Consider the following 12,844-nt stretch of genomic DNA (forward strand, 5'->3'; position numbering starts at 1 on the left):
TCTGCCATCAAAAGGAGCTTGTCGTCTGTCGTCGCTGCTGCTGCATCAATCATGCGGATGTATCTGCTATTTCTTCTCCGCGTGGCAGTGATGGCTGGAAGGCTATCATCGACCAGCACGGATAATAATCTATAACCACAAATGGGATACCGACAGAGAGCAGAAACGGGAAGTGAGAAAATCAAAGAAAGCACTTTATATGCACGGGTTAACAACCCCATCAGTAAGATAAGTGTAGAATCAGCCCAATATGGCTCCCAACGCTGCGGAGAAGAAAAGACATCCAGGGAATAAATAGAGAAAGTTCTAACAGCAACAAGCCATTAGCCAGTTAGCTAAATGGTAGAACACCGAGGTAGTAACTAAAAGACCCCGGTTCGAATCTTAGCAGTTACATCGAGTTAACTCGGGTTTCGAATAACATATCACAAAGCCAGGGAAATTAAGTCGCCAAAGCGTTCTCAAGATCCTAGCAACATAGGTGCGACGACAAGCGGATAACTTTCCCAACCGCTCCCAACTGATCCTTTAGTGGTTGTTTGAATTAAACAAATGTGATGCATCACAATCACTTTGCACGGGCATGCAAATAATTTTCCCTTTTTCCCTCGCTCTTCCTTCAAAATGTGGTTTTAGGTGCCTCAATACTTTCAACGAAGTTCCGCCCCTACTTGTTCGAACAGTTTATTTGAACCTGCGCCAAATGAAAACAGAGCCGTGGTTTAGCGCTTCAGAATAACATGTTAAAACGTCAAGGTCATGCCAGGTTCAGATGGCATTGCCCCACTGGATCTAGTCATTACGTTTATCCGGCGGTGTGTTGGGTATGCCACTGGGCTGAGCCGTTAGTGGGCGTCCGACACTGTCCGTGATTCGTGCGTCGCTGAGTGCACTGAAGGTCTGAGAGCCGCTCGCTCTGCGCCTGTCTGCACTGGCTTTTCGGGAACTCCTCGCTGATTAATGGCTTTTAATTGCACTGTCTGTATGCACCATCGAATTGTTACCGCGGCTTTTGTCGTTATTTCATCCTGGGGAATGTTTCCCCTGCTTTTGTTTTGGAGTTTTGCCTGCCCTTTTGTTTTGCACCTTGTACGTGATCTCGCTAAATCCTGGAAACCGTACTGTATGGATGGATCTAAGATCTAAAACAATTAAATACATTGTTTCGAAAGTGAGATGTGGACAAAATTACTCGTTCAACGCCCAAAAGTTTTTCATATGACCTCCTATGATGAGCTAGTCAACCTCGTGTGGTGCAACTGAATCGAACAATTAGATATTCAAACCAGTCAATGAATGGCGTCGAAAATGGATGTAAGGACAGGGGGCCCGGGGGGGGGGGGGGCATGGCCCTCAGCTTTCAAGGTGGGGGGGGGAAGCAGTATCAACCGCCCCTTCTAACTTTGCAGATTAAGGTTGTGTTTAGCTTGCTTTTGCATTAACTCAAACATGCACGCCGATTTACCTAGTTCACCAGCCATCTTCTTCAACATGCGCCATCTTTTTCGTTCGCTCATTGGCCATTGCTTAGTGCCACAGTCACGCGGCCGACGCCGCGCGGCCTATGGAGACTGTAACGCCGGGCGTCGGGGCCGATGTCGCAAGACTTGCGATCGCGCATGTTCAAAACCATATGACGTAGTTCTTATCAGTAACACATTCTGGCTGAATCTTGCGTATTTTAAGACGAATATGGTCTATCCATGTTTATACAAATCTGGGACCCCACTTCGATCAACAATCTTCGTTCAGAGGGTCTTCAATATCTATGAAGAGTGAAAACAAAATCTGGAACTGGAGTCCATGTTATAATTGTTGGATCACCTGCGGCGATCACGGATGTTGTTGTGTCAATGAGGCTTCCTGTGTTGATCCGGGGTCAACTGCGCGAATCAGAAGGCCTCCCGCGTCAGGAAGGAGAATTGTATGATGTGATATATCCCTCCAAGGGGCTCCGCATCGACCAAGAGATCCCACCCCGTGCCACCAGAATGACAGCCAGAAGACACTTTGCGATCGGACGGAATGGCCTTTCAGCTCTTGACCGCAAACAATGATGTCCCCTGGTGTTCTAACCCAAGGGCTTGTTGTCTGCAAGGAAATACGAGGTCCCATTATTGTTGAATAAAAAGGGTCGAAATGAGTTACAAGATGAACAGCGTCATTCCATGTTTGCCTGAAAACGCTCATTCTTTTCCAAAATGGACTAGTGAAGCCAATCACATCAAAAGGTTTGAACATGTCCCCCGCAACCTCAGGAGCAAGGACAGCGGTGGCTTGAGCTGTAGCTTCTGTAAACCCGAACGACGTTGGCCTGCAAGGACATCAGACGGGGGCGCCGTGTAAATCTGTCTTCTAGACAGATTAATAGTTACAGAAACACGAAAAACAGAGATCATGCGCTTTCTCTTCCAGTTCCACCCCCGGATTTCAGCACCACTTCCCGGTGCTGTAAGAGCCAGTCCGCTTTTATCAGTTTTAACATCGCACAGGTGAAATATGCGCACAGACTACCTTTAAAATGCAAGATTTTATATCCGGAAGCGTTCAGAGATATTTCTCTAAGAAGCGCCATTCTTTTCGTCCAATCGTTGGCCACTGCTCAATATTATCTACTGGACCAAAGCCACGCCACTAATGGAGACTGCAACGGCTGGCGTCGAGGTTTTTGTTGGTCAAATTTGCGAGCACGCTTGTTCAAAACCATGTCACATAAATTGTATCACTGACTGATTCTGGCTGCATGTTGAAGAATTGCGGACAAATATAGCTGTTTATACACATTGTTGGCCATCAAATCTACAATGACATGTTCATCTTCAAATTTCGTTCAAACATATCGATCTAGAATCTGCCTTAGCTATGTCCTTAATGTCTGTAGAACCCAGACAAAAAAATTCTGACAAAGCTTCTGAATTAAATCGCTCTAGAAAGAGTCCACTAAGCAACTGTAAATGAAAACCACTGGTGATTTATTCCATGCAGTCGCTTAACGCCTGATGACTGCAGTTATTGACTTCAAAATGTAAACAGAATTGATTTCACGATAGCTTCTGTTTTTTTTTCTGTTTACAATGTAACAATAAAAAGTACATCGAAGAAAACCGTGTCTCTTGTTAACAAACAAACATATTTCAAGATTTTTGGGGAAGTCACCATATGAGGGGCTTTTGTCGGACCTGTGTTTCGCCTTGCCAGGGCTCTGGCTACGTCCGCGTGTACGTAAAAACCAGACAAAGTCGGTCACGTTGAATGATGGGCAATTGCATGTCCGCTGGACCAATGCATAGCAACGCAGGCAGCTTCCTAAGTTTTTTTTTGTGCGGTAGTGTGTTGTAAGGAAATATAATTCGTAAAAAGATACTGTTGCAGGTGTCCAAGACATGTTTTACACAGGAATAGGTAATAATGCTGATTCATAGATATGCAGGAGAGCGGCCATACGATCAGTTCGCAGTCAGCCTTGCGGGAAACAGCCTAGCAGGGCAGTAGCCGCTGACGGAGGACGGGAGCAGGGCTCAAATGAGAAATATATAATAGCAGGGCCTTCATTCTGTGACTTAATCTTTTACAGGAATAACTCCAGCTTTATCGTATTGTCACGTTGTTTTTTTGGCAGTTCGTATTTCAAGCTTCCGATTTTTTCCGCATAAAATGATGCGACAAATCTTATCTCTTGAAAGCCTTAGGCGAAATCTAAGCGCATGGAAACTGCAGTGCTCAATGGACCATCGATTCGCACAAAAAATTCTGACTAGCCTCTCTCCAGGTCGTATTTTGGCATCTACCCTGTGGAGACAGATCCCTCCCAATGACCCAACATGCCTGACCGCTCGTGGAATTTTGTCTCCCCGGGAAAGACAGTGTTGAAATGGACGACAAATCTTGAAAAGCTGGATAGCCTTATCTGCCGAATAGTATAGATGAGTCAGAAAGACAAAATTGTGCACCAGTCAGAAAAAGCTGTGTATGTATATCTAGCATAGCGGTCATGAAATTGAATTATTTCCTAAATCTCTTGTGAATTAAGAGCGGATAACAGCCTCCATCTCTGCCCCCCCCCCCCCCCCCCGATCATCGGGTTTGCCCTCAAGACAAACTTCCTGAAGTATACCTGAGCTAGCCCCCCCCCCTCCACCTTTTTAAAGGTTTCTACGCCTTGGTACAGAATATCTTTGCATAACTCAATTGTGAACGCAAAAATTCCCGATCTCATGACGTCATAACTCAGCTGCACGACCTGGCAATGAAACCTTGGTAAAATACAGAATGTCATATTAATCACTTTTAAGGAAATGATGATTTGGTAAACCAGTCTGTCACGGTTCTTAAGTATTTCTCGAAGCTCGGAAGGGTTGATGTCCCCCCGCCCCGTCTCCAGAAAGCGGTCGCGAGTCATGCGACTAGTTCATGAACAAGAACGGGTCTACCAGCATTTCTGGAGTGCTGTTCAGTGTCATTGTAAATTGACAGCTTTCTTTTCAAAGTGCCTCCGCCACTCGGAGGTGATTCTGATGAATCCGGCTGGGCTGCATGTCTCGTTCCGTTCCCAAGTGATGCCTGCTTGAATAACGCTGACACACAACTGATCGCCCCACCTGGCTGCCACTTGGCGCGTTTGGCGACACATCCTCAGCACGGCTTCGATCAGTGTTTCACGAACTCGCTCAGCACCGCGTCCACGAACTCGTGCTGAGTTAAGGCAGCGTCCCAGTACAGCAACTCCTCCCGCATCACCGCTTTGTTCCTCGCGTTGCTAAGGCGTTTTTGGAGCCGTTCGCAGCAGGCACCGCGTGCAGCGCAGACGCGTGCCCGCGCTCCGCGCCTGGCTCTGTTCGAGGGGTGGAGCAACGCGTGCGCCAAACGTCGCGGGCTGACCAATGACCATTTGAGCTTCGTCGATCAATGCCGTTCAAAATAAGCCACAGTCTCGGTGCACGTTCGATGGTATTTGGGTTTAGGACGCCTCGGCTGCAGCAGTCGCTTTCGTGCCAGGGATCGTGGGGTTAGCCTCACGAAGCCCATCGCAAAATACGACTCACTGCACAACTTCTCTCCTACGCCTGAAAGCGTCAACGGCCCGGAGGTACAAACATTTCGCAGCCTGGCACAGCGTGAGGTTTGCTTTTGGCAAAATTTTGCTTCCTCTTTGCGAACTTTGCATGCATATTACTGAAAAGGCCTACCATACTATAGTATCAGCGCGAAGTTTTTTGAAAAACCCCACCGGGTAACACATCTTAATGCAAACCTTGCCTCTCGCCGGACCGCCAGGGCCGTTTGGTGAAAACCTTGAACAGGTGGCTGGGCCTCGAGGCCCTACCGCCCGCCAACTCCCGCACAGTGGTGTCGCCTTGCTTGGACTCGCAGACTGCAGACCGCTTTGGAGATGCATATCGCCAAGGTTTCTATTCCTTCCCTCCTCCCCAGTGCACCATCCTTCCCAGCGTCCGCCCCATCCAGCCAGTCCGAACACTCCAACAAATCTGTTTTGATGATGGAAACTACTCGTTCGTGGAGGGCCAGACAAATGCCAGCGAAGACGTAGGTCACACGCCTGTATGGTCGTGATCACGTCAGTCACGCACGCACGGCGAGTCGTCCCTCTCAACAACGGCGATACAACGGCTTTAGCAGTTAGGTTTTCGCTGCGGGCTGTGCGGAAGTCCACGGCAGCGACGGCGGCACGCGCAGATAACGTAGGCAACTTAATCAGTGGATTATAGGGAGTCGAACCTAGTTGGGCATCGTAAACCGGGTCAGCGGGAAAGGAAATACGGAGGAAAATAGTACGCCATAACTGCAACATAAACGTTCAAAACACGGGAATGGCTATGCCACTCTGTCACGCGGAAGGCTATCCGTTCGCGTTCCTTCAACGTGCGAGACAACCAACAAAACAACTTGACAATTTGTCGGATCTTTATTTCGTTTTGTATAAATAATAAAATATTTCAGTCGCGCACGTTCGATAAAACGTCGCTGCGCAGCATCGTGCGGCGGTTGTCCACGGGGGCTGACGCGCATGCGCGACTCGGCGCTGAGTGGCTCCCCGGTAGCGGTGACGGCTCGTCGCCGGTCTTCGCTGGCTGAGAGGGCACGGGCGCGCTGCGATGGCAGGACGGCCGCAGAAGCATGACAGAAGCGGTGGCACGCCCACTGCCGACAGGAAGACACCATTGGTCAGCCAGACACCACTCATCACATTCTCCGTGCCAAATGTGCGCCCGCTGCACACCTGGGGTCACTTTCACACGCGCAACAATCATCTTACAACGGCGAAATCTATTCTACGAAGAGACCGCGGAACAGAAGTAACAGGCCCGGAACACTGGTGCATGCACAATAATGGAGCGATCCCACAGAATCATGCGAGGCTGTGACAGCACATGGATGAGGATAAGATGGCTCAGAGGTTTTATGAAGAAAATATTGTAACTTTCTTCGGTAACCGCTCTCAACACGGTTTTTAAACGTCAGCTCTTAACGTACAACCATTGTACACGCCCTGCGCGAATCTGAAATCCACAATGACATAGGTATACAATGCCATTCAATATTTATATGTCATGTTCATTGATGAACGTATCAGAAATATCCGTACTGTGCGGGACGCCCACCGATCTCTCATCACCTCACCAGCCCCAATAATTGTTATGCGCAAGAAAGGCGGCGAGCTTCTGGTTCACCATCGTTAGTGGTATTTATGTTGAGAATAACAAGACCCTTAACACATATAGCTGTTCCAGTTTAGCCAGTACCTACCGGTGTAGTCATTTTCAGAATGTGATTTCTACAAGACGCATACGAGCGTCCATAGCGCAATAACGATGCTGCCTTAGGTATGACCTGCCCGATGCCTGTAGGTCATACTTACTGCCCAATGGCGATGCTCAATGCCGTGACACTTGCCAAGCTTTCTTGCCTTTTAGCGTCTTTTGTCCTGTCGATTTTTCTTACAAAAATCGACACGAAATGTACTAGTGCCTACATGCTCGCCAACACTCCCTCAACGAAATGTGCATGGCGACAGACAGGCATCCACCACAACAACGCTACAAATTGAAAGCCCCAACCCGCCCGTCAACGGTGTTATTTTCAGTCAAAAGTTTTGCATTCTGACACACTGTCACAAAATGGCAAAGCTAAGGGCCAGCCTCTATCGGTCAACGTGTATTCTAGTTCATCTGGAGCATGGTTGTCGAAGGTAGAAGAGCCCTTCAATAATCAAGGCCATGTTTGAACAACACACTAATGCATACATTGAGTCATCTCCCCAATCCGGCTATGACGAGGTGCACAGACGCAGCCGCGGGTTCGACTATGACGTAAAACCTACATTTTCGGTACCAGTCACATTAGTGGCATCCTCTACCTGGAACACGGCTGCACAATGCGGCTCATCACAGACGGTGAATGGAGATGACACAACACAAGCATTGTGACCTCTGGTAGTGTCGTGCCCGTCGAGTTCTGCGCAGGAGCCCCATGACGTTCGCTGATGCATACAGCTGTTACGTTAACCACCTGCATCAGCATGTTCCAAAACACCACATTCAGACCTTATGACATCCGTAGTCATGGTAGTACAAATCGCCACAAGTGAGTACCTTTTAAAGCCATGATTGTCCACCGCAACCATGAGGCCGCCCGCAACGACACTCGACCAAGCCCTTCAGATGTCGCTTACCGTTTGGAACTACCACACTTTGGTCTCGAGATAGGATGTCGCTTAGGCCACCAGATAATACATCAAAACATCGACGACGTAAGTGCATGACTGAAGTGCCCCACAGGGAACGCGTCACTTACACTTTCTAGATTTAGAGCTTCTCCTCCTCTAGACCATGCTTGAAGAAGTACATGAAAGGCAGTTCCGAGCCATCCTTGTCCTCGTACAGCATGATGGCTACCATACCATCCGGGTTCATGCCTTCGCCTGCCACAAAGAAAGTAGTCAGCAAATAGGCGGAACTCGCATGGGCCGGGAGACAGATCAATCTTCAGATCTCTCAACATGAAATGCAAACAACAGGCATTAACACAGACACGCAAATGGTGGAGCAGCGCAGTGCAACTGAAATGACGTAGCTCCCTGGTACTGAACTTTGCACGTACTCTGAACTGAAGGGAAACGGCGAATGGCACAATTCCTCATAGTCCACTGGCAGCCACTACTTACCCTGGAAGAACTGCATGTCCTTGAACTTGCCAATTTTCTCCTTGATGAAAGCGTTGGAACCGTTCTTGAAGGTGTCCACCTGGTCGGGGCTGGTTTCGGCCAGCTTGGTGCAGATCGCCTTCATGTAATCCTTCAGGTACGAGATGTAAGCCTTCTTGTCGCTGAAGCCGGTCTCGGTGAGGCGCATGTTGAGCACGACGTCCACGCCCGACTCGTTGTCGTCGTCGGTCGCCTCCTCAGCATCCTCGGCCGACGGGTTGGCACCGTCCAGCACCAGTTCGCCCACCTTGCTGCGCGTGATGTACTGCGGGCAGCGGGCGACGCAAGTCATGTGCTGCGACTAGGTACGTCACATACTGCTGTTAGCAGCCAATGCACGTGAAGCAGTGCCGGCGGTGACAGATGTACGTGATGTACTGTCGGCAGCACCCCCCCCCCCCCCCCCCCCTCCCCGAAGTCGTCCAGCAGAGAGCACGCTGGGCGCAACCATCCAAGCCAACCCGCCCATATATCAGTTCTGCTCGTCCGCAGTCAGTGGAAAATCCTATATTCTCCCCTCTCCCGTTATCATCTAGCACGGTCCATGCTAAGCCTCGCTATTCCGTGGCCCACTGCATGTCCACATAACGGCTTATGTGAACCCGCAGTCATGATGTTACGACGTACGGCATAACCCCGTCAGACACCCAATCGGTGCACGGGTGCACGGGTACACGGTACACTGGATCTGGACCCGGGAACCCAAGTCCTTCCGCGGTCCAGCGTGCAATTTTGCTACGTCAGGGCTTCAGGGCACAACTCACGTCCGTTGAAAGGAGTCCCCACCGAGTCCGCGTGGCCTAATGACGCAAACTGACGCGCATAAATCAGACGTGATGAGTAAACAAGAGGAGACTGAAAAAACGAAGTCAGAAAGGCGGGACCAAATCCGGGTTAGTCTTGTTCGCTTGCTTTGTATGATATACGTAAATTTCTCACGAAACCAAAACCTACTGCATCGGACAGTACCAAACCATAACCGCTGTATTATCATGTGCTGCTTTCGCCATGTCACGCCAAAACCTTTGTTTACTACCTTGAAATACACATAAAACACATCCGCAGCATAATACACAACACAGCAATTCATCCAGCGAACTCAAATGCCATTTTGTGGAGGCCTAGTCTGATGCGGAGTCTGCGGAGTGCAAGACAAACAAACCATGTTTGCCTCCATTCCCCAACCACAAAAGCGACCTTGTAACTGCAATGTCATTCCCCTGCCAGGTGGCACAAGTATTTCCCACAATTTAAAAGAACAAAAAAACGAAACTTGCGTGCTTACAATTTACGGTGCATTTGCAGCGACCCAGACAACGAAAAATAAATGCCGTCAACGTCACTTATGACGTCATACCCAATGGATTCTGCGTCTCCTGGTGTACAGCGACCCGTTCGACAAAGATTCTACATCACCTCCCGTGAAATATTTGCCATACGCGCAGAATCGTTTTCCGATACTTGATCGAAGTAAGGCAAAGTGGCGCAATAGGTTCCATCATAAGGAATACAATGCAATACAATTTGCAAACCAAAGATCCACGACGAATAATAAGGTGTTTTATATGTTGAATACAGCAAAAATCAGTTTCCATTGCCAGAAGTATTGTTAGCACCTGCCAACGTGCCTCAGTGCCTATGCATACGCAGCTATCGTCACGACAGTTATGAATATGTGAACAGAACGCGCGTCACACTGCGAACACCTCCGGCAAACTCTACATGATATTACATAGAAAAGAATATTTTTGGTGCACTGTAATACACCCTTTCTTGTACTGCAATGACCATGACTCTCGATATGGTTAACAAGATTAGTCAAGACAGCTCTTACCTTGCCTTCCACCCGGTAGACGGCATCATGAATCGTTTCGTAGGTGTAGGTGTCCATGAACATCTCATCTCCTGGAAACAAAAGATTGTCACATAATGCAGATGCGGACAATCATGCCTTTACAGATCAAAAGCACATACACCAGGCCAGGGGGATCATAAGAACAGACAAATAGGAAGATGAGGGGGTGAACAACAGTCATGCCATCAACCTGCAAGCATCTCCAAATATCTGGGCTTACTGAAAAGGAGTTACACACCCAACAATTTGTGAAGTGCTCGTGGAACCCGTGTCAGTTTTTTGTCCTGCACATTGATGCCTAAAATTGCAAGGTCCACAATATCTTGGAATGTTGTTGCATTCACATGGTGGCTATATGTTAAAGAATTGCAAATTGCGGTGGTCATCTAGCATGCAAGCTAAAAACAATAGAAAGTGCAGAATCAGAAACACTGCAGTTGTACAGGAGATGTCGGGATTCAAAAGCTAGTTCCAGGAAAGGTGTTCCCAGGCATTGCAAGACACTTAGAATTACAAAATATGCCATGGTACATTCTTACCCTCTCACAATGTGACCAATGTCTGCACACAAGGATTGATCCATGACAAAAATGATGTTTTGCAGGCCAACCTACTGTCAACAGTTAAAAAATGCAATGTGCATTGTGAGTGAATGAATGGTATTTGCAGCCACCTGGAGCCATGTTGGAGTCCCAATTGTTTTACAACCCAAGTCTTTGGATACTGATTCAAACGCCCATCTATGCATGTTGTCATTTGGTGCTGGTAGCAGATATTACTGCACCTGTGTGCTGTGCTGTTTGGCAGTCCTACCAAAGCTGACATCTCTTCACCAGCTGATGACACACAAACATTGGCAGCACACTCCAGTCAGCCTCTGAGAAGCACCCATGACTCCAACAAATAACTCTTCCATGATTCCAGTGGTTGTGTGCTCTCAAGCTGGCTCATAGCCCTGTTACTTCACAGAACCACTGGTCATATTAGGGTGGGGACCATGGACCAACTGCAACTGATCAGCTCAGTGCAGCTATGGACTAGGCAGAAATCATGGTCAATTCTCGAACATCATCTGCTGGTTGTGACTGTGGAAGCACATGTGCATTCCCAATAGGTCATATGATGAGTTTAATACTCTGCTGTTTATTGATGCCAGTGTTTTATGCAAGATAAGGTCTTGTATACACCAGTCAACATAACCTCTTGGATTACATGATGGAGGATGTAACAGTAACCACAGTATACAGTAACCAGTGTTGGAAAAATTGACATTTCCTGGTATAATGTAAACTAGATTTTGTACTTGAAGATAGTGACTAGGTAAACTGAAACATTTTGTACTCCACCAGGACATGACAAAAACAGCTTTTGGAAACTCATTTTACCTCCGTTTCATAACCAAATGAAATCAGAAGGCACAACAGCTCGGGACTCTCTGCTCCTGTCATGTACCATGTATTGATATCTGTAAGAGCACAAATCTTGCGCCAAACAGACTTAGATGTCCGATAGCAAGCAATCTGTTTTACCACCTAAGTATACAACAAGTTGTGTATGGAAATGCAAAAAATTAAGTGTCAATCCTGAATGGAGTTGTCTTTAAACAATGCTGGAAAATGCTGCTGAAAATGCTTAAACAATGCTGTTTAATAAGCTGGTATCATGAATACTGGCATGGAAAGTACTACCTTAAATGCCTGTTTGCCTTATCCTTCTTTGCTCATAATATACACCCTACTCTTCAGTCACAATTACCACCTCAATTCCGGAACGTACTGTTTACAGCTGGTGCCAGCATATGGTGGCAAGCCCACCTTTTATGAGAAATTCTCTTATGCAATTATTAAATGTCGAGGAAAGCATCACTGTATACCTTAATAACCATCACACACATTCCTTCTACTGTAAAAAAGTAACAATCATTTCATGCAAATTGGGCCTATACACATATATGCACATCCCAAATGACATGGGGTTGAAACCTTATTCCTCAAATCACCCAGTGTCATAAAAATGTCACCAATAGAGCAGATGGTACTTTATAGGGCTACCATTTCATAATTCATTGATACCTGCTTTTCAAGGTGATGCTGATACTAACTTTTTCTTTACATAAAAATTCATGGAGTTAAAATCCATACACTGAAAGCACCACTGATGATCAAACTGTGCATACTGAGCACATGGAACAATGTGAATAATCTGCAGGCTGCCTGGAATAAATTACACAAAATGAAATAACCATAAAACTCCTGCCCTTTCAAGAGCACACCAATTTCAATGACTTTGCCAACAGTGAGTCATTCTATGATTATGACTCACCATTATGAGATCGTGGGCAAAGACGAATTCTCCAGAGGGCAAAGCAAAACCATCAAAACAAAGGGGTACAGAGGGCTAACACCTGGACACCTTCACAAAAACACCAAATACCTGTCTAAGGTGATCCGAGTGAACAATCAACCCGACCTTTGAACGACGAAGCGGTTGACTCATGCCCCTGAATTAGATTTAGGAGTATGCGACGGCAAGCGAGACGTGATGTTCAATGGTGTCAGGTTTCGAAAACGATCAGCACAGCTATCCCGGGCACTTCCACGATATCTGGACAAAATTATACGTGTTCTGACCTGAAATGATGTCTTTGTAGACCTTCATGGTGACGAATAAGGCCTCAGCCTGCCAATCACAGCCACAGCGCACCACTACCACCGCTACGGACAACCGAAAAGGAAGCTTCTTCGTTAGAGATGAATTACACCAATCGG

At 47.2% G+C, this 12,844-nt stretch overlaps 1 protein-coding gene across 1 annotated transcript; it reads right to left on the minus strand.

The window, feature by feature from the left end:
- Positions 1-5,908: 5,908 nt before the first annotated feature.
- On the minus strand, positions 5,909-12,812 carry LOC119096746 (translationally-controlled tumor protein homolog). The gene is made up of 5 exons (XM_037219658.1): positions 12,707-12,812; positions 10,056-10,126; positions 8,183-8,486; positions 7,813-7,939; positions 5,909-6,159 (listed from the first exon to the last, which is right to left on the minus strand). Exons 1-4 carry the CDS (start codon positions 12,732-12,734, stop codon positions 7,824-7,826), a joined length of 519 nt encoding a protein of 172 aa, XP_037075553.1. The 5' UTR covers positions 12,735-12,812; the 3' UTR covers positions 5,909-6,159; positions 7,813-7,823.
- Between the last annotated feature and the right edge of the window lie 32 nt (positions 12,813-12,844).

Source organism: Pollicipes pollicipes, unplaced genomic scaffold, assembly GCF_011947565.3.
Source record: "Pollicipes pollicipes isolate AB1234 unplaced genomic scaffold, Ppol_2.1 Scaffold_4295;HRSCAF=5057_pilon_pilon_pilon, whole genome shotgun sequence".
In the NCBI taxonomy this organism is placed as follows: Eukaryota; Metazoa; Arthropoda; class Thecostraca; order Pollicipedomorpha; family Pollicipedidae; genus Pollicipes; species Pollicipes pollicipes.

Bases quoted from the DNA above. Each gene is read 5' to 3' on its own strand.
- LOC119096746 (XM_037219658.1), bottom strand. From the start codon at position 12,734: ATGAAGGTCTACAAAGACATCATTTCAG. The intron at 10,127-12,706 runs GTCAGAACACGT...TTTTGTTTCCAG, and splicing joins CTACAAAGACATCATTTCAG to GAGATGAGATGTTCATGGAC. The intron at 8,487-10,055 runs GTAAGAGCTGTC...CGCTGCCCGCAG, and splicing joins TCTACCGGGTGGAAGGCAAG to TACATCACGCGCAGCAAGGT.